The sequence below is a fragment of the Cydia splendana genome, chromosome 22 (assembly GCF_910591565.1).
Source record: "Cydia splendana chromosome 22, ilCydSple1.2, whole genome shotgun sequence".
NCBI lineage: Eukaryota > Metazoa > Arthropoda > Insecta > Lepidoptera > Tortricidae > Cydia > Cydia splendana.
Genome location: NC_085981.1, coordinates 6,906,092 through 6,926,756, shown reverse-complemented (window position 1 = coordinate 6,926,756; position 20,665 = coordinate 6,906,092). Strand labels below are relative to the sequence as shown.

At 36.5% G+C, this 20,665-nt stretch overlaps 3 protein-coding genes and 1 non-coding gene across 7 annotated transcripts in view; 1 reads left to right on the top strand and 3 right to left on the bottom strand.

Annotated features, from left to right (window-relative positions):
• The window catches only part of LOC134801514 (polyamine-transporting ATPase 13A3-like), a 30,361-nt gene extending 15,516 nt beyond the window's left edge, over positions 1-14,845 (top strand). Inside the window, exons 9-19 of the mRNA XM_063774125.1 lie at positions 1,913-2,078; positions 2,571-2,771; positions 3,493-3,693; positions 4,441-4,566; positions 4,865-5,018; positions 5,530-5,651; positions 6,583-6,700; positions 8,322-8,455; positions 8,825-8,971; positions 10,992-11,118; positions 11,689-14,845. Of these exons, the coding sequence (XP_063630195.1) occupies positions 1,913-2,078; positions 2,571-2,771; positions 3,493-3,693; positions 4,441-4,566; positions 4,865-5,018; positions 5,530-5,651; positions 6,583-6,700; positions 8,322-8,455; positions 8,825-8,971; positions 10,992-11,118; positions 11,689-12,647 (2,455 nt within the window). The 3' untranslated portion in view covers positions 12,648-14,845. The remainder of the gene's footprint in view (positions 1-1,912; positions 2,079-2,570; positions 2,772-3,492; positions 3,694-4,440; positions 4,567-4,864; positions 5,019-5,529; positions 5,652-6,582; positions 6,701-8,321; positions 8,456-8,824; positions 8,972-10,991; positions 11,119-11,688) is intronic.
• Positions 1-20,665, bottom strand: part of LOC134801505 (DNA-directed RNA polymerases I, II, and III subunit RPABC5) — a 104,616-nt gene that overhangs the window by 17,618 nt on the left and 66,333 nt on the right. The gene's annotated exons all lie outside the window — the stretch shown is intronic.
• On the bottom strand, positions 7,328-7,398 carry Trnag-gcc (transfer RNA glycine (anticodon GCC)). Its single transcript has one exon. It is a non-coding gene; the product is annotated as a tRNA-Gly (tRNA).
• Positions 15,512-20,665, bottom strand: part of LOC134801444 (ankyrin-1-like) — a 164,368-nt gene continuing 159,214 nt past the window's right edge. For 2 of the 4 annotated variants that reach the window (XM_063774008.1, XM_063774006.1), the window contains 2 exons: positions 20,505-20,555; positions 15,512-18,455 (listed from right to left, as the gene is read on the bottom strand). In XM_063774008.1, the coding sequence (XP_063630078.1) occupies positions 20,522-20,555 (34 nt within the window). In that variant the 3' untranslated portion in view covers positions 15,512-18,455; positions 20,505-20,521. Of the gene's footprint in view, positions 18,456-19,275; positions 20,556-20,665 lie in introns of those variants that run through there. The other 2 variants (XM_063774007.1, XM_063774005.1) reach the window with 2 other exon arrangements.

The window sequence follows — 20,665 nt, the reverse complement described above, 5'->3', positions numbered from 1 at the left end:
TTCCCCGGGGTGCGCATTAAAATCGCCTAATATAAACACTGATTCTACACTTTGACTTCGACTTAAATTATGCTGAGGCGAGCCCATTTCGTGGTAAACAATTTGTAATTATGTTTGTATTAAGCATTTAATTTTACTTTTGTATGTACACTAAGTTTATCACAAAAAATAAATGATTTATGATTTATTCCTACTAGTCAAATCAGTTACTTTTTTAGAACTGTCAAAACGATTTGCTAATATGCAATTTATATGAAACATTACATCGTGACGTCACGGTCAACTCACCTACTTTTTATATTTCTATCCGATTTATTAAATAGAACTTGTGTTTAAAAATAACTCCTATCTGTGTTTTTCTAATAATTATCTGGTGCTTTATTTCATGCATGGTGTAAAATAATTTATTTTAAATACAGTAATACCCTATTGACTAAGCCCCACGGTAAGCTCATGAAGCCTTGTGTTGTGGGTACTCAGACAACGATATATATAATATATAAATACTTAAATATAAGTATAGAAAACAACCATGACACAGGAACAAATATCTGTGTCATCACACAAATAAATGCCCTTACCAGTATTCGAACCCGGGACCATTGGCTTCATAGATAGGGTCACTACCCACTAGGCCAGACCGGTCATCAAAGAGGGCATAATACACAGTATGTTTTATTTAGAATTAAATATACGTATTAAAACGGGTCACTCTTTTAAGTCGAAAATTGCAACGTGAGCTCCCGCTGAAGCTGCTGGAGCTTATGGAGCGAAACATGTCGAGCAATCTTCGACTTAAAATATATGAATGACCCATTTTAATATATTTAATAATATGTCTGTGTGTCACGGAAGTTTTGTTATTTAGAATAGGGATGATGACACATGTTGAATTTTATAACAAAACCTAGTAAAATAGATAGCAAATGAGCAATTTATCACAATAATGTGGATATTAAAATAGTATATGGAAATAATGCAAAAATACAGGACCTGAAAGTTACAAAATTTAAGTTTTTTTAACTTCCAAGAAGGAAATAATTAAGGATACCATTCGATTCCTTAAATTTTATCCAAAAAAAGATTGTATACTAACTATGTACATAAACGCAATATTGCACCGACAAAAACGCAATTATCTTGTTTTTTCCATACAGTCCATACTTTAAGATGGACTCTCAGTGACCTTGACGTCACGGTCACTTATCGTTTTGTTAGGGGCGTTTCGCGAGTGAAGTACGACTGTCGGACTTTGACTATCATTTCTGACTCTTGTATTGCTTTATTGCAATGGGTCCCATATAGACATTTGATCCTAAAAACAAACCTGATCGATTGATATCGTAAATGAAAATTTGTCATCTAGGAATTGAATAGACACAGAAGCGGTGGTTTAAACCAATTATTAGAAATTATAAAGTCGTTACGCAACGAAGATATGAACCATTGACAGTGATAGTTAATTATGTAGACTTGTAGGAAGTAGTGACTTTTAATAATCTTCATGTCATATGTAAGTTTTTGTACCTACTTTAAAAAAAAAACATTATTTGACTGTTTCTTTTATTTTTTGCCATTTTTATATATTGTGACCTTTTTTGCCACTTTTGTGTTATTTCTAATCAGGTTCGCGAGCCCTTTTCATCCTTATAGGAGAAAAAGTGTCCTAAAATTTCTATACATTTTTCAAACTTTCCTTTTTGTTACCGCCATAAAAAGTATATGGGGAAATGGTATCACAATACGAAAAAACTCTGGGACATTTTTTTATCCCATTAGGATCGAAAGAGCTCGTGATTCTGAGTAGAAATAACACAAGTGACAAAAAAGGTCACAATATATAAAAATGGCGAAAACATTTAGACTTTACATTGACATATTTTCTACTATTTGTAACTCTTTTATGTTTCAGAGCATTGGTCCTGCGAACCGGGTACAATACGAGCAAGGGTCAGCTGGTCCGCAGTATCCTCTACCCCACGCCGGCCGACTTCAAGTTTGACCGGGATTCCTACAAGTTTATTATAATATTGGCGGTCATTGCTTTACTGGGACTTGCTTATACTGTGGCTCTCAAGGTGAGTTGGTTTTTAGGGTTCCGTACCCAAAGGGTAAAAACGGGACCCTATTACTAAGGCTCCGCTGTCCGTCTGTCTGTCCGTCACCAGGCTGTAACTCATGAACCGTAATAGACAGTTGAAATTTTAACAGATGATGTATTTCTGTTGCCGCTATAACAACAAATACTAAAAACAAAATAAAATAAATATTTAAGTGGGGCTCCCATACAGCAAACGTGACTTTCTGGCCGTTTTTTGCGTAATGTTACGGAACCCTTGGTGCGCGAGTCCGACTCGCACTTGTCCGGTTTTATATAGCATAGCTGGTCGCTTCTTCGTCAGGCGCCTTAATATTACTTGCGAGATTTTAATTGCTTCGTTTTATACTGTAGTTTGTATTTTTGGAGTTTAGTTTTTCATTAACCTTTTGTTCTTTGATAATGACAAACTAAGTACAAATCCTCAAATTGTAAAGTCTAAAAACCGATTAAAACTAAACTTATATTCCAGGCGTACCGTCACCTAACTCCCGGCGACATAGCCATAAAGGCCCTCGACATAATAACCATAGTGGTGCCGCCGGCGTTGCCCGCCGCCATGACAGTAGGCCGGCTGTACGCGGTGTCGCGGCTTAAGCGCGCGCGTGTGGCGTGCCTTAATACTAGAGCGGTGAATGTGAGCGGGTCGCTGGACTGCATATGCTTCGATAAGGTATGTCGCACCACCTTTGTACCCTGACTATTAGTTATTCCTATTTAGAAAACAAAAACCAACACATTTCACAATGATTTTTTCTATAAATGCCTTAAAAATTGTTATAGTTTTTTAATAGATTTTTTGTACTAGACTTCTATATACTTACAACTTAGAACTGCTTACAATCTGCTTGCAATAATAAAATTATAGAAAAGATATAGCCAAAGATTAAGCAGCCGAAATTTTGTGTAATTCAAAATTACTCAAAATATTTTTCCTTGTATGGTTTTTTTCCAAAAATTAATGAAATTAATTTTCAATTCCACATGGAATAATATGGAATTATGTAAGGATTTAATAATTTAATTACCTTACAATATTTTATTTCCATTTCTAAACTATTTATTTTCTTGAATTAAGTAACTGTGACCTAACTTGAGAAAACCCAATCACAATTTTAACCCTTCGAACGCAACGCCTATATTGTGTGCGGCGCGTCATTGTGTACTTTGTCGAAATGTACGAAGGTTGACATTGGCCTGCAGCCTGTAGCCGGCTTAGGCGGTCAAAGGGCTAAATAACTATCTCACCAAGGCCCAGTTGCACCAACCACATTTAACAGAGCGTCAAACAACAGTAAAGTATGAAATTACCCATGTAATAAAATTTTGCGAACGTTTTAACGGTGACAGACGGTTTGGTGCAACCGGCAACCTAAATAATGAGTTCATTACAGACCGGCACCCTCACCGAGGACGGCCTCGACATGTGGGGCGCCATCCCCGTGAGCTCCGCCGTCTCCCCGCCGCGTCTGTCGCGGCCCGTGCGGGACCCGCGACAGCTCAACGACCTGCACGACCTCAAGCTCGGCATGGCGGCCTGCCACAGCCTCACCTTACTCAACGGGGAGCTAGCCGGGGACCCGCTGGACCTTAAGGTATAGACTTCAAATATACCTACGTGGCGTGTTCCGCCAGCGGTGCAAGAAACTGTCGGCTGCCACTCGCGCTCACCGACGGACGTTATCGCGCTCGCTTTAATTTTGCTATAAAATAACTTCTTCTGGTAAAAATATTGTGTTACTTATATCTAATGTAACATCAGTTGTGTTAACAAATTTAACTATTTGTAAGTTAGCTGGAGACCCCCTCTATTTGTCCGAAATCCGGTTATGAGCGTGAAGCGAATGGCTTCCACCGTCTGCTAGATCCTCTAGACCAGCGGTCGGCAACCAGCGGCCCGCAAACCTCTCACTTGCGGCCCGTGAGCCTCCCTGCCTATTTTGTATGTAATATTGACAAATGACAATGTCTGATAAAGTCATAAATATTACCAAAGTGCGGCCCGCGTCCACTTCGTTAACTGCTATGTGGCCCTTGGTTGCTAAAAGGTTGCCGACCGCTGCTCTAGACTCTAGACTTTGAAGTCAAGTTCAGACTCTAAGAGTCTGAACTCAAGATAAGATATAATCACTTTTAAAACTCATTCTTTTATCATCTCATATCATTAAGGTATTGACAGATTAACATCTAAATATCAACTAGTTATTTGACTAGTTTATTATGTATTGGTGTTTTTAGTTCGAGGATTCGTTTCTTTTACTGACAACTCTGCTTTTCGTTCACTCACTCCAGAAATATTATGATATGACCTGTAGAAATAACTGACTAGTTACGTGTTCCAGATGTTCGAATCGACCGGTTGGACGTTGGAGGAGCCGGCAGTGCCCGAGACGACCAACTATGAACTGCTGACACCGACCATCGTGCGACCGTGCAGGACAGCCAACATCAACGTTGACGATGTCCATGTAAGTTTAGTTTGTCATTTAGGGTGGTATCTATTCCACCTATCCAGTTTCTTTGACCAATGTGCTTTATGAGAGAGTGAGATGCACTGACATTGGAGAACGTAATTGGACAGGTGGAAAACCGTCCTAAGCGAAGAGAGAAACTAACAAAAAGTTATTTTAGAAACTCATTAAATTAGGATTTTTTGCGTTTTATTATACCCTTGAAAAAAGCTATGAACGCCAAGTACGATTTAAATACTAAGTATACGATATTCCGTAAAACACTTAAAGAATTCAAATAAATTTCCTTTCTCAGCTGCCTCTAGAAGTGGGAATAGTGCAACAACACCAGTTCGTATCGTCCCTCCAACGTGCCTCGGTAGTAGCACGAATATTGGGCGAAGATGTCCTCAGGGTGTACTGCAAGGGCGCGCCCGAGATGATCCGGACGCTCTCCAAGAAAGACACAGGTATGTCTAAGCCAGGTATAGATCACTACATCTTAATAAGACAAAGTACCCCGCCGCGTCTGTCTGTTTGTGTTATATGTACGGATTTTCATGCGGTTTTCACCTATCAATAGAGTGATTCTTGAGGAAGGTTTAGGTGTATGATTTGTTAAGGTTTAGTGTAAACCGTGCGAAGCCGGGGCGGGTCGCTAGTATCCGTATAAGCTCCATACATGACGTAGCTCTTTACATGAAAACTTAGCGCATCCGACTCTAGTCTGCTGCTAAGGTAGTTGCCCGCCCCTGCAGACAAATTTTAGATCCATTTCAAAGCGTTTTCGTCGCCTTAATTTCTTTGGACACGTTTTCGACGAAGTATTTCTACTTTTTAGTTTTTGATGATTGATTTGATTGTAATTTTTTTCTCTGCAGCTAACTGCACTCATCTCATTTACACATCCTTTTAACAAAACAATGATTTATTAATTTGATATTTTTCAATACCTTTTTTAACTCTGCTTTTTGGTTTTAGTACCCGAAGACCTGGATGAAATCCTCCACTTCTACGCGGAAAAAGGGTACCGCGTGATCGCATTAGGCACACGAATGCTCGAGAAGACGCATAGAGAGCTGCAGAAGATGACGAGAGATGAGGTTAGTTATCAGTCTAGAACGTAGCATTGTGGACTGTGGTTACTGGATTCAGACTTAAGATGAATCAGCCATTATGAAAAATGTCTACATTATATGAAAGTTCAAAGAAAAATCAATTGATACGCCAATTTACTATTTTATTTATTACCCCGCTACGCCAAAGCCAAAATCATGGGTTATAAATTCCAGCAGTCTATTTATGTTCAGATGTAGTGCATAATTGCCTGTGGGTTAACTACACGCAGAAGGCGCTCAGGGCCCTTAGAGTCCAGTACAACAATGGTTTTAGGATGCTGTTGGGGTTGCCGCGATTTTGTAGTGCATCGCAAATGTTTACCGATGCTCACACAGACAGCTTTGCCGCTATTTTGCGCAAAAGAGGGGCATCCTTAGTGAAGAGGTTGAGTGGCAGCCCAAACAGCATACTAAACACCATTGCAGATAGATGGCAGGGGCGCTTCCAGGAGCACTGGAACCGTTTGCATTGCTCACTAGGTTATGTATGATTGTGTTTTGACTGTGATAATATTTATGTGTGTATTAATTGTACTAACGCTAGCTCTTAAGTTATTTTTTGTTACTAACAACTATGGACATATGTTTCCGAAATAAATTATTTGAATTTGAATTTGAATTTGAATAATTGTTTTCAATCGTATTTTCACGGAAACATACGAACGTGTCTTGCTATTTCAGTCAGTCTCGCTCGGTACAAAAAGTACTGAGGTTGACTGAAGTAGCATGACAAATACGAACGTTTCCGAGAAAATACGATGGAAAACAATTATGAACTACATCTGTAAGTGGGTATGTTCGTGTCGTTTTTTTTTTCATTGTTGTAGCATCGAAACTAGTAACATTTTCAACTATGTACTCCCAGAATAGGTTCTATATGGATAAATCCTTAATTTTAAATATTTTTCATACACAGGTAGAATGCGAGCTGGAATTTCTCGGGCTGGTCATAATGGAGAACCGTCTTAAGCCGGCCACAACCCCCATCATCCATGAGCTCAAAGAGGCCAACATACTGGTCGTCATGATCACTGGTAACTATTTTTTTTTTGTGAACTTTGTAGGCAAAAGGTGTTGGTGGTCAATAAGGGTGGTATTCCACCTGTCCAATTTCTTTCTCCAATGTGCATTGCGTCTCACTCTCTCATTAAGCAAAATGTGTGACGCAAATACACATTGGACCAAGATATTGGACAGATGGAATACCCCCCTAAGGCCCTAGTTGAATATCGACAATATTTCTAAATACCCCTTTCTAAATAAAAGATTCTCATTTTCTTTCTTTGGTGTTAAAACCACATTTCCTTTTCGATAAATAGGTTTTTGGATTTCTCTTCTATAGTATAGAGCGGCGGTCGGCAACCTGCGGCCCGCGGGCCGCATGCGGCTTGTGAAACTGTTACTTGCGGCCTGCGAGCCTCTCTGGCTATGTAATATTGAGAAACGACAATATCTGATAAAGTCATAAATATTAACAAAGTGCGGCCGGCGTCAACTTACTCATCGTTAACTACGCTACTAAAACTACGCAAAAAAAGGTTGCCGACCGCTGGTATAGAGGATTACGATATCAGTAATAAATATGTAAAACAAAAATTAACATGTTTACTTGAAAACGCGGCAAAATTTAATAAAAAAAATTATATAAAAAACAAAAAACATGCATCGGCCGGGAATCGAACCCGGGCCGCCCGCGTGGCAGGCGAGCATTCTACCACTGAACCACCGATGCTTATACAGTAGTGGCCAAAATTAGTAATCAGTTGACGTCAGTGAGGCGAATGGACGCTTACGCAACCTTCTGTTTAATTTTAACTTTATTCGGCCTTGAACTTTTACAAGATTGCTCGAAGTTTTTTGTGCTAGTTTAGCATGATATAATAATTTTTATTTGATAAGTAGCACTTTTGAGGTGTAATATCTATTTCGTTTTATACCTCGTTGGCTGCAAACAAGCACAAGAGCCTCCTGAGGGTGAGTGGTTCAAATTTATTCTGCGTGGGAAGAACAAAAAAACAATCTGTATGTGTTTAGTCGGACTAAGGTCTACTCTGCTTCGCTTTCGCAATGACAAAGTGTGACGTTGTCATCATTAATGTCACATTTTGTATGAAAATATGACGTTTAGAATGTCTGTTCTGTCCAAGTCGGTTCAAAGTTAACTTAGATGGACTGTAAGAAACAGCAACATGTTTCAATTGTTTACAGTACATATGGTGCTACTTTACCGCCCTAGGGCGGGAATAATGACAATACGTGCGTATGTCAAAAATTAAAAGGGCCATATGTACTGTAAAAGGGTCTCTATTGTTTCCCAAATAGTTTTGTCATAATGTATTGTTTGTCCGAATTTTCGTTAGTCATAATTGGTTTTTCTCAGAAACGCGTAACTTTTCAGTATTGAACCTAACCTAACCTAAACTATCTATAGAATAACCTTACGAAAATCCTGAAAAGTTAACGGTTTCAGTTTTATGACTAACGATAATATGACAAACAATACATTATGACTTAAAACTTTATGGGAAACAAAGGGACCCCACTGTAAAACGTTGTAGGTACAATACACGTGCAAAAAGGTAAATCGCAACTCGTGTCGATTTAAAACACTCCCTTCGGTAATGTACTATTTTAACACAAGTGCGATTTCCCCAGGTGACAACATCCACACAGCGGTGAGCGTGGCCAAAGAATGCGGCATTCTAGCCCCGGGCGAGCGCGTCGTGCATCTCTGCGTGGAGAGCAGCGGGCTCGTTCCCGTCGTCTGCTGCGAGAGCTCCAAGCATGGGGTACGAAATGGAGCATCGTGAATTACCTTAAAATGTCCAAAAAATTAATTTCAAATAATTATCAAACTTCACAAAATTTCACGAAATTCGGTTGAAAAATGCGACCTGTACAGGGGGATCTGTAAAGTTAGACAGACGTACGAAAGTATATTTTCCAAATGAAAATGAAATGCTTCGCTCGCGCTTCGCGCTCGTTCTGTGCGGACGGATTTTCATGCGATTTTCACCTATCAAATAGAGTGATTATTGAGGAAGGTTTGGGTGTATAATCTGTTAAGGTTTTGTGTAACCCGTGGGAAGACGGGGCGGGTCGCTAGTTAATATTAAATCATCTTCATCATCATCAATATTAAATCATTTGTTTCTTAGGCCCCTATAGGAAGACGCACTGCACTAACTAGATCCTGGCGTTCCGTGGACAGCGGCCGAGGCTCCTCCCGGAGTGCCCTGACAGACTCAGAGGCCCCAGCTGAAGACCCTAACTATAAGGTGGTCATGACTGGAGACACGTGGAAGGTGAGATGTTGACTTGTGACGTTACAGTTCGATAGACTTTTTAGAACAGTGATTTCCTAATATTATTCCCTGTGGACACCATTGATATCTTGTAAAATCAAACCAAATCTAATTTGAAGAGCTGTCAATGCTAAGCATTTTATCTATGGGGATAATTTTATAATATCGATGGCAAAAAGCGGAAACGTAGTAACCGCCACCTGACCAAAAATTTTTTTATTGCATATTCGGAATCAGCGAATTTTTCTCGAATGGTCTGGGTCCCATGGCTCTACAATGATTAGAAAAAACTGGACAGCGTAGGAAAACGAATGTATTTTTTTGATCATTCCTTAACCGAAATGCTGTAAACACCAAAAAAATGGCAAATTTTTAACATAGTCCACTTACCCCAATTCCGGTTTTGTAAAATTAAAAGACTGGTGGTTACGCAGCGCTACCGAAATGGTGGTCCATGGCGGATACAGCTTTTTTGCATATAGTACTAAAAAGAGGAATGCACTTACAGCATTTAACGTAAAATAAATAATCTATGAACATTTCAATTGTTGATCATTTTACAAATTAACGCCACTTACGCCTATTTAAATAGAGTGCAAGATAGGTATAACTATAGGTTACCGCCATTTTAAAAAGCGTGGGCATCGGTCTCGCAAGCCGCTTACAGCGTACGAATCAGTCGTCTGGCGATCACCTGAGTGAGTAGTAGTGCGTAGTTTGTGTTTATGTGTGCGGAGCGATAATAATTATCGTAGTTAAAGTGTTGTTTTGAATGTAAATTAAGATAATAATTACATTATATTGATATTTCTAGTCTTTAATGTTCTCTAACTCGACAAGCAAGACAGTATTTAATACGTAAACGAATATTTTATATTACTTGCAAGAAGTTTGTGTTTTACACGTTTATGTTCGTAATGTTCAAAATTCACCATTTTTCTACCATTCTAGAAATATATTATAGCACCTAAGATTTATGATAATTTATATAAGTTAGGTTTTGTGTATGGTTTGTAACTATCTAGATTTTTTTAGATTACCTATAGGTATTAGATAGTTAACCGATAATGTAGTATGTCATAATTTATCGATTATCAATTATACGAAGAAAAAAAGAGATTTGTTACAATAACGTTGTGTTATAATATATTTTGTTGTGAGATATTGTTGGTTACTTGTCGTATTAGGTAGTGTTTGTAATTTAAGTTCTTTTTTTATATAAAAAAACACTTGAAAATTCAAGTGACGTTTTTAAAATACGTGTGTTTAAAAGCCAATCTATACTTAAGTCTTTTCAATATCACTGTTTTTTTTCGGCGGTTGTCCGTTAATACATTTCAGTTTTATTGATAACGAATTAAATGGCGTTTGCACTAAATAAAATGGAACGTAAAAAAACATAGTTAACCGCTTACAGCACTTATGCGTTTGACATTTTGTACTAGTCTGGCGGTTTCCATACATTTGCCTGTTTCACTTACAGCGTTTCCGCACAACGTAAATAAAAGTGTCATTGTAGTAAGCGCCGCTAAAAGTCATACCAGTCATTTTTATGATGTTTTGAGTATGAGACAAGAAAGAACTGCAAAATTTATAAATACATTCCACATCTGAAGCCTTTTTGCCATCGATATATGTAATTAGGCTTTTCACACATTTTCTTAGCAATCACGTGAGCGATATCGCGTGTGTGCGATTTAGAGATAATTTTTCAGCCGACTCATTATCAAGTCCGCGGGACTCAAAAGGTTAAAGGTTATTAGGGTTCCGTAGTGAACTAGGAACCCTTATAGTTTCACCATGTCCGTCTGTCTGTCCGAGGTTTTCTCTGTGATCGTTAGTGCTAGAAAGCTGCAATTTGGTATTTTATTGGTTTTGGTTTGGTGGTTTTTAACTAACATAGATATAGGTAGCTAAATTATATTTTTTATACTAACACCGTACTAACACTATAATTTTATTGGGACTTGTGCCTGAAATAAATATTTTCAATTAAATCTGGAATCGCCTTTCTGTGCAGGTACTACGCGAGCATTACCCGCAACACGTGCCGCGAGTGATCGAGCGCGGCGCCGTGTTCGCGCGCATGTCCTCCGACCAGAAGCAACAGCTAGTTACTGAGTACCAAGCGCTGGGGTACTATGTTGGTAAGTATGCGTAGAATGGCTTAACTTTACACGTTGTGTTCTTCAGGACAGCTTCAAATAGTATTTGCTAATAAATAATTATTTATTTCGGTTTCGTTTTGATTTTTTTGAGGATGAGAAAGATTCAAGAAGATTAAGAATATTAAATAAGAACCATGGCGCCTGTCGCGGTTGACGTTTAATGCCATAAATAAGATGACGGTGTGGTGTCTGGTCCCTGGTGTCAGGTGTGGTGTCGATAATGCAGACGTCTGGGACATGGTTCACTACGCTAACAATTGACATCTGACATTGACAAATTTCTGAGTAGAAAAGTAACGGTAACAAGCGTCAATATTCACTTATTGGGCCAGCAATGTACAGTCAGCGTCATGTAGTAGGTAGCATCCAAAGTATTCAAAATAGTTCGGTACTCCATATTATTTGTATGGCGTACCGAACTATTTGAATACTCTGGATGCTACCTACTATACGACGCTGACTGTACGGCAAATGTGTCACAGGGGCTTGAAGTCATAGTTGAGCGGTTAACTGATCTCATGCCCTTACGATTCCGTGTTTGTTCTCCAGGCATGTGCGGCGACGGCGCCAACGACTGCGGAGCCCTGCGCGCCGCGCACACCGGCGTGTCGCTCTCCGAGCTGGAGGCCAGCGTGGCCGCGCCCTTCACCTCCTCCGACCCCGACATCGTCTGCGTGGCGCGCGTGCTGCGCGAAGGCCGAGCGGCCCTAACTACCAGCTTCGGAGTCTTCAAATTCATGGTAGCATACTCCTTAACTGAATTTTTCTCTGTCGCGTTTCTGTATTATTTCGACTCGAATTTAACTGACTTCCAATTCTTGTACATAGATGTCGCTATGATTGTGAATTTCGCGTTCTTCTTCGGCATGACTGAGGCTTATAGGGGTAAACTATGTAAAATACCACCTCTAACGTCTCTACTTGGATTAGTACCTTTAGTATCATTAATCGGCCAGATGATTCTAATTGGCGTAGCGCAGTATTTCAGCTATTTCGCTTTAACTTTCTTCCCGTGGTATGAGAGGCATTTATATGAAGGTGAGGAGGCTAACGAGTGTTGGGAGAATTATGCCATTTTCACAGTTTCGATGTTCCAGTATATAGTCATGCCTATAGTGTTTTCACACGGCGCGCCGTATAGAAGATCTGTCGTCACTAATAAATATCTAATGATCAGTGTGATTATAATGACCGCTATATCGATATACATAACGGTTGCCCCGGCGAAATTCTTAGCAGAGTTTTTACAATTAAAAATGCCGAAAGATATCTTACTAAGTTATATAATTTTAGCTATAGCCTCGTTCCATTTTGTGATAGCGGTGTTTTTTGAAAGAGTAATTGTACAGTATCTTATGGAAAGGAAAGAGATGGTACCGAAATGTTTGAAGGAGAGAAGAGTTAGGAAGACTCCGCATCTTATGATAAAAAGGGAATTGACAGATTTGGACTATTTGGAATGTGATAGTGAGGTAAAGTTTGTGAGAGAGGGGAGCTCGGGCAAATGAGGCTAACTATGTTGTAACGAATCGTACAAAAATATTTCTTTGATGGCTTAGCCATATATTTAAACAAAGAATTTAAACTGATATTATTTATTTTTCGCCGTGCGCGCAAGAAATATTTGTCGTTTTTATTAAATATTTTGTGTATTCACAAATCGATGGTTGTAGATCGATATTAAGATAACATTACGATTATCGTATAACGATTGTATTTACCATTTGGTATTATTGTAAGAATCATCTTCCATTATTTTGACATATTACCTCTTCACCGACGGATATTACTTTTAAGTATTATATCATTTCCTATAAACAAAAAGAAACATAATTTTATTGCATATTGTTTAACATGAATTAACATTTTCAATGCCAACTGTTCCATTATGAACACACCTAGCGTGTCCTTTGCAGTGAACGTGCTAATACGTATATTTTGTATTTTAATTTATTTACAACATTTATGTAATAATAATTTCGTGTATTTTCAATGTATTATTAATGTCAATTGAAAAAAACTATTCGCAAACCATCCAAAGTTCGCTTATGAGATCTATTATGACATTTTTATTCAACTTTAATGTATTTTCGTGCATTTTTGCATAACCCTTGCATTCTTTATGTCACAGTATTTTTAATCGTTGTTACGATTTTTTCTATGAATTTTACTATTAACATTATTTTAATTTAACATAGTTTTAAGTTTAAGCACAATGTGATAGTATACCGGACGTACACAAAGATGAGTGCCTTATGAGTTTATTTAGTAATTAGAATATTATATTATATGTAAGAGAAAATATGAATACATTCCGAATATATCGTTGGTGCTGTGCATACCAAATGTTAGACTAATGCTTTTATCTAATCAATCTTCCATCCTGTTCTCATCTGCGAGAGACGGGTATGTATTAAATACGGTTAATAAAAAGTCGTGTTACTTCAGAATATACGGACAAACAGAATTTAGACTAGAGGCATATTATTAAAGTAAATTATGTAGTCAGTACATTTACTGCCATCTTTCGACACAAATGAATAACACGTTTAGAACGCCACGTGGCTTTGATTCTTATTTTTTCACTGATATGTGTTAAATGTCAAAAAGTATCGCCATCTAGTCGAGAGTAGGCTAAAAGTATGGCGCTATCGCTCGAAAAGAGGGCTCGATTTGGCCTAATTATACATATCGTCGAGTAGATGGCGATACTTTTTGACATTTAACATAATACATATCAGTGAAAAAATAAGGATCTAAGTCAAATGGCGTTCTAAAAGTGTTAATAATTTGTTTCGAAAGATGGCAGTAAATGTACTGACTACATAATGTACGTTGACAATATTCCTCTATTTCAAAATCTATTTGATACGGAGCAATAAAATACAAATAAAACTAACTGCGGAAAGTATACCACCGCGCTCCAAGTGGTAGAGAGACAGAAAACGTAGGTAATTTCACTCATTTCGGCTTTCGAAACGTCACTGTATTGTATCAAATTTTGAATTGAAACTAGTGTAATCGAATTGTTTAGCAGATCTTATGAATTATAATAATTTCTTATGACTTTGTTATTGGCGGCTGAAAGGACCTTCGCACAAATAATATGAATATTACACATATTTCGTGTCTTAATTTAGTCCACTTTTTGAATAACTAATTAACTTTTGATATTTTTGAATTGTATTTATACAGGCTCGATAGTTTTGTGATTTTCTAACGAGTGATGATATTATGAATGTGAGTTATGAAATTAATACTTCGAGTATAAACGTATAGTATACACGACACATGAGGTGCCGTACCGTATTCTATACAATTTTATTTTTATTTTTTCTAAATAGTTAAGTAATTATAACAGTTTAAACAGATTTTCCACTTTCATTACATCTAGTTTGTGAAAGATGGTATACCGTAATAATCATAAATTCTCTAGAAGCATCCACTCCACTATGGGTCTACTGGGACCCATATTTACAATATCGGCTTGATTCTCTTGGTATTAAGTTAAATTTTGGTTAAATCAAATGGATTAAAAGTATTAAACCAGATTGAATTAAACATACTTAAACTATCTTACAATGACAAACTAAATGTAATAATTGTACGTGATGTAATACCATTGATACCTTCGGGTATCAATAGTATCTCGTGGATACTGTGTAGTGAGCAAAATATTTCAGTAATAAAAAGTAATTTAATTTATTACGTTTTTTATTTCTTAACCTTTTTAACGTCCCAGACGGCAATTGACGTCAACGCAAAATCGTGACAACGACGCCATAGATGGCATTTGACGTCGATCGTTTTTTGTCTAACTAAAATCTACTGAAAAACACCCCACTAGGTTGGCATTATTTATTCACAAAACAAAATTTTACCCCCGTGGCGTCAATGGCACGGCAAATGGATGCACCGTTAGGCGTTCAAAAGGCGTACAAAACACCTCATCTGCTGGTTGATTATTTACGAGCAGCTAGGTATATTTTTTAAGCCTCTATAAGGCAGAGGGAATATATTTCCCACCAGATTTTGAACTTTATTTCAAAGTGACAGGGTTAAATTTTGCATAATTCCTGACAACCTTATGCCTTAAAGGGTTAAACTTAGGTAGTACCTACTTCGAATTACATGTCCCTTATTTTTATCTTGCTGTGTATGAAATACACTGTAATGACTTTTGAGTGTATGTCTACAATGGTAGCATGCTCTGTAGCTTAAATTGATTTTCGTTTAAATTGTGGCTATGAGTAATATGAAATTAAGTTTCAGTGAAAAAACGCCGGAAGTCGCATTACAGCTTTTTATAGCTATTGACCTCTTCTATTACTAATAGTAATTAAAACATCAGGTAAAATAAAAAACAGAAAAGTTTCGCAATTATATTTATTACTAAAAGCAATAAATAGACTGAAGATAAACTCTATTCATAAATTAACAAAACTCTATTTAACTTTACACATAATCTTCATTATATTTTGGCATCACAGTATTTCCAAAATTTTACTATATTTTAAAATGAATAGGCATCGCGCCCGGCACACGAGACCTTTCGGCCTATAAAATGTGAAACAAGTTCATCAACGATAACCCACAGCGTAACACGGACGCACACAGACGCATGTTTATTTTTTTCTAGGGACTGCCCATAGATTGAGCCTCTATAGACTGGGTAAAACCATTACAGAAGCCTTGAAGCCACGATTTTTAATTAGACTCGATCGAGGCTTAACTCACAACCCTATTTGGCCACCCTTCGTGACTTGCGTGCTTGCGTAACGTGCGCCACAATGAGGTACCGCCTCTCAACCCGATACATATTATTAATGTAGTTACAAAAATTGGCTAGAGATGTCGCTGCATTACATTATTTATAAAAATCATGATAATTTCAAAAGTGAGAGAAGTTCAAAATGTGAAACTGGTGCAAAACGATTATTATTACTTATAGATACGAGTTGTCATTGATATCAATATGTATATTTCGGATTATTTTTTCGCATCACGCAAAATAAAAAATACTAGTTAGTGTATTTCGTTCGCAATAGTGTTGAAAATACGTTTAAACATTCCAGGCAAAAATAATTAGCACGAAAGGTCTCTTATTTAATATTTATTACAATAGCCTCGTAAGACCCACTGGCCTATTTTTAGGACAACTATTTTATTATTATAAATCGTATCCAATTTAAATAGCTAAAATGTTAAAATTACCTATATGTTTTAGGTCACTGAGCATTAATGAAACGGCCTGAAATATAGTCTGACAAACCCCACTGTCAGTAAAAAAGATGACAAAATATTTAAAAATATAGGGTTACGATGACTCCATCTCCCATAGAAATTTTGAACTTTGCTTCTTTTTCTACGGACAAAATAAGTAGGCTTACTAAACTATATCTTGGGCCTTACGAGGATAAATAGACAAATGCATTCCAATCATATAAAACAATATAACTTTATACTACGCCTATTTAACGACGTACCGTCTAAAATGATGGCTTTTTCGTAAAATAGTATACGTTTACGATCGGTGCGCTATATGTAGAGTAGTGAGCTGTGATAAGTATGAATTTAACGCTATACTTAGTATTACTTTATTAAATACAGTGGGACAATGCTAGTATAATTTAAAATCTCATTTATATGAAAAAAAAGGTAAATAGCAGCGAAGGCATACTTAAACTGTTTTTAACCTTTCACCAGGCTAAGGGTATTTCCCACATACGGCACTTCAAACATGTGTTCTATTTTCGATGAGTAAGACTGACATTTGATTGTCATTTTTGAAATGTCAGCCTGGTAAATTAAGTAAAATGCATTTGTAGCGAGATGTACTAACAAAACTGAAAATCTTCATACCAATTTGCATTCCTAATAATGATTGTAGATGGCGTTACTTAGCGAGATATTAGACAATTAGTCCAATATAACTAATATACTTAAGGGACATTTTCAAGCAATCATCAACTTATTCTTAGCTTTCAAATGTGCGTTTCTACAATAAGAATGCAGTTAACAATCTTCATCGATCTACCACACAATAAGTTTAATTGAAAACCTCATATTTTTATTATGCTTTGTGATATACGAATATAATAAAGCCACCTAGTGAGCTCGCTATGAGTCTTCAAAGAGATCACATTTATGTGTGATTTACGTGTGGTTTTTTATAAAAACCTTTACAAGTCTCTTTCATTACAATAGTATACTTGCATTGTCCCACAGTAAGATTATATTTATTTAAAGATAACTTTAGTTGTGGCCTCCGTCCAAGCACCCATATGAACAAATAACATTCTTGTGACACACCGCACACTTGTGTGCACTTAACACATATCCACAATACAACAAAACATTAAGACACCAATTTAAAATCTTATAGGCGGGAAATTAATTGCTATTGTCGAGGGAGTAAAGGCAACTGGTAGTCTTATTAAAGTATAAAAGTTGCGAGAAATTGAACCATTTGCTGTGTGTATTCTGTGAAGTTTTTTTTGTAGTTTTACACGACACCGCAACGATTCTTTTAATTTAAGGCCCATACACATCTAATACATAACACGGCTCTTGTCCCTGCGTAGATACGCGATATATATATATTGTATGGTATGATTTGCGTTGCATGTTCGACGCATTATGTTAAAGTCACAAAATACAAATAATGTGATACAAATTACATTATAAAGAGTCCTGCTGCTTTACGTATCTGGTGTGTATTGATCTTATCACTTCCTGCTATTGACGATTAAGGCAAGGTATTCGATTCTGCTTAAACCATATCTACCCTATAAAATTCAACGCTATAAAACTTCAAACTTATTTAAAAACCAATGGCAGGTTACATTTTTGAACACTTCAACGATAAACCGTCCAAATTAATTTGTAACATTTTTGTAGGTAACTTTTCAAGTCGCTATTTAATTAAAATGTTACAAAACCATTTGGGAAACTATCACCTATCACGATAGCTGTAAAACTGTATTGATACAATATTCTAACAAGTAACCATACCACCGCGAACAATGTTTGCATTTTATTTTCGCTCTTATTGAATCAATAACAATGGCTGAACATAATATTATTATCACTAATTTTATAGAAATTGTTAGTGAAATACATATTATTTTTTACGTCTCCTTAGATCTAAAGAAGCTTACAGGAAGGGCCAACACGTCTAAAGCAGTATACCCCTATCTAATAAAAACGTACTTAAAGCATACATTCTATCCATCCGCCAATCGCTTTTCGTTTCAAAACCGCGGAGTGATGCTATTGGTCGCCTTCACGGACTGCGCCGTAGCTTGGAGAAAAAACTGAAAAACAACACAAATTAATTCGACTAAATAAGTGGTTCCCAACAGATTCACAATTAACCACTTTAATTATACTATTGAAATATGCTGTTATTATAACTCAGGTACCTACCTACTAAAATCTCAGTTAAATCTCAGTCAACTATTACCCAGCAGGGTTTGAACCCTGCTTTTGACAAATTGATGGTCAAGTTGGGACAATCAAATTCAATTTATTTATTTAATGAAGATAACAGTGCAACCGAACTGTTATTTTAGTATCTTGGAGATAAAACCAAAGTTATAAAAAATTAAAAGCTTCATTAACTAACATTTGTTGTTCGTGGTATTATTTCTTTGAAAACTGCTCAGGTTCTTATGAAAACTGTTGGGAACCACTGCAAGAAAACGCAAAAAAAAACGAAATAAAACTTACCAATAGTGATTGTGCTAATGCAAACGTAGCTGTGCGTGAAAATGTGACATGCTAAAGGAAACAACAACTGCAAAGTAAACTATTCTTATTTTATTGCAGACATCTGACCAGTGACAGTAGGGCAAGTGAAAAATGTCACTATTATAACATGTAGGTGGTACCGACAGAACGCCTGATACTTTGAGACGCCTGATAGCTGTGGTTTCTTGAGAACTATTAGTATTTTATTTTTAATATTGTACGTCTATTATTTCAGTTGTCTGTAGTCTTCTATAAAAGTGAACTGTGTCGTTTTCACAAATTCTTACTCGTTCACGATAATTTATTTTGCAGTTTTCGCAATGACTATGTGCCGTGCGTACATCAGAGCAAATTAATATTAAAGCTATAAATAAAAACACAAGGGATTGTTCGAGAATCGTCTCATATAATATCTTAAATTATGTAACAACTTACAGAGAGACATCGCACTGGCGCTGCCATTTTAAATTAATAATTCTCTCGAAAGTATGTAACACCGGAATAAATACGCTTTGTGACATAAAAGCGCCATATGGAACGTTATTTGCGAACCTTAACGTATATACATGTTAAAAGTGAGATTGAATAAATACAAATATACTAGCAGATCTATGATTAGGCGAAAATATTCGATCTGTGTAACATGCTTCAAAAAACTGTACAAAAAATCTGTGCAAAGAAAATCTAGTAGTCAAAATCGTTAATTATACAAAACAAATTATTATTATTTATTTAGTGTAAAATGCAAGTTCACTGATTAAAACTTATATAAATTAATAACAAAATTGTATCAAATTATACAAAGCAAATCGATCGTCAATTGTAAAATTCTTGATTTATTTTTAAATAAATTAAATGGTACAAAACAAAATAGGCAAGATGATCTATACATTTGTAAAAAAAAAATGCAAAAGCATAGTCTAAATTAAAATATAGGAATTACAAATACAAGTCACATCAAGTACGTTGATTTCTTTGAAATCGAAGTGCGTAAATTAATATTAATATATTAAAATTTGACGATAAGTAGATAAAATAGAACTTGACTGAATCTCTTTTACTTTCACTGAAATAATGTCACTTATTGCTCCTACAACTATCAAAATAATTACTGCAATGGTTTTCGAGCCTTAACTCTAAGCGTTTAGGTTCAATTTTGTTCATCGTAGTAACTACAAGCAGTTTGTAGGGCTACTCCTGTTACTACCGGATTGCTGGCAAATAAACCACATCGAAACTTGACGCACCGTAACTTGATTTAACAACCCACATCACATTGTGACATTTGTCACCCTGCAAGGAATCGAACCTGGTGATTATTAAATTTAACCCCTTATAAGGCATAAGGATGTCAGAAATTATGGAAAATCACTATCACTTTGAAACAAAGTTCAAAATCATGTGGGAAATATATTCCCTCTTCCTTATAAAGGCTTAACAATGACGTCAACGTGTAAGCTTCGATGTGGTCGACCTTTTTTGTATGTACATAACGTGTACTTTTGAACAGAAAGAGTATTACTTTTATTACACATTTGTTTCTGGCCAGCATTCCAGTGTGACAGGGCACACATAACAACAATAAATACTAAACAACTATAAGTATATCATACATCGTTCGTCGCCGCAGTTACTTGCGCCCCTTTTTCTTTAGCTTCGGTATCCTGTAAGCGTGCGTGGTTATGGTTAGGTGAGTGTATTGGTACATCAAAAACTGTGAAACTTGAAACTTTCAGACACATTATATTTAATTTATTAATGTTGACGTTTATTA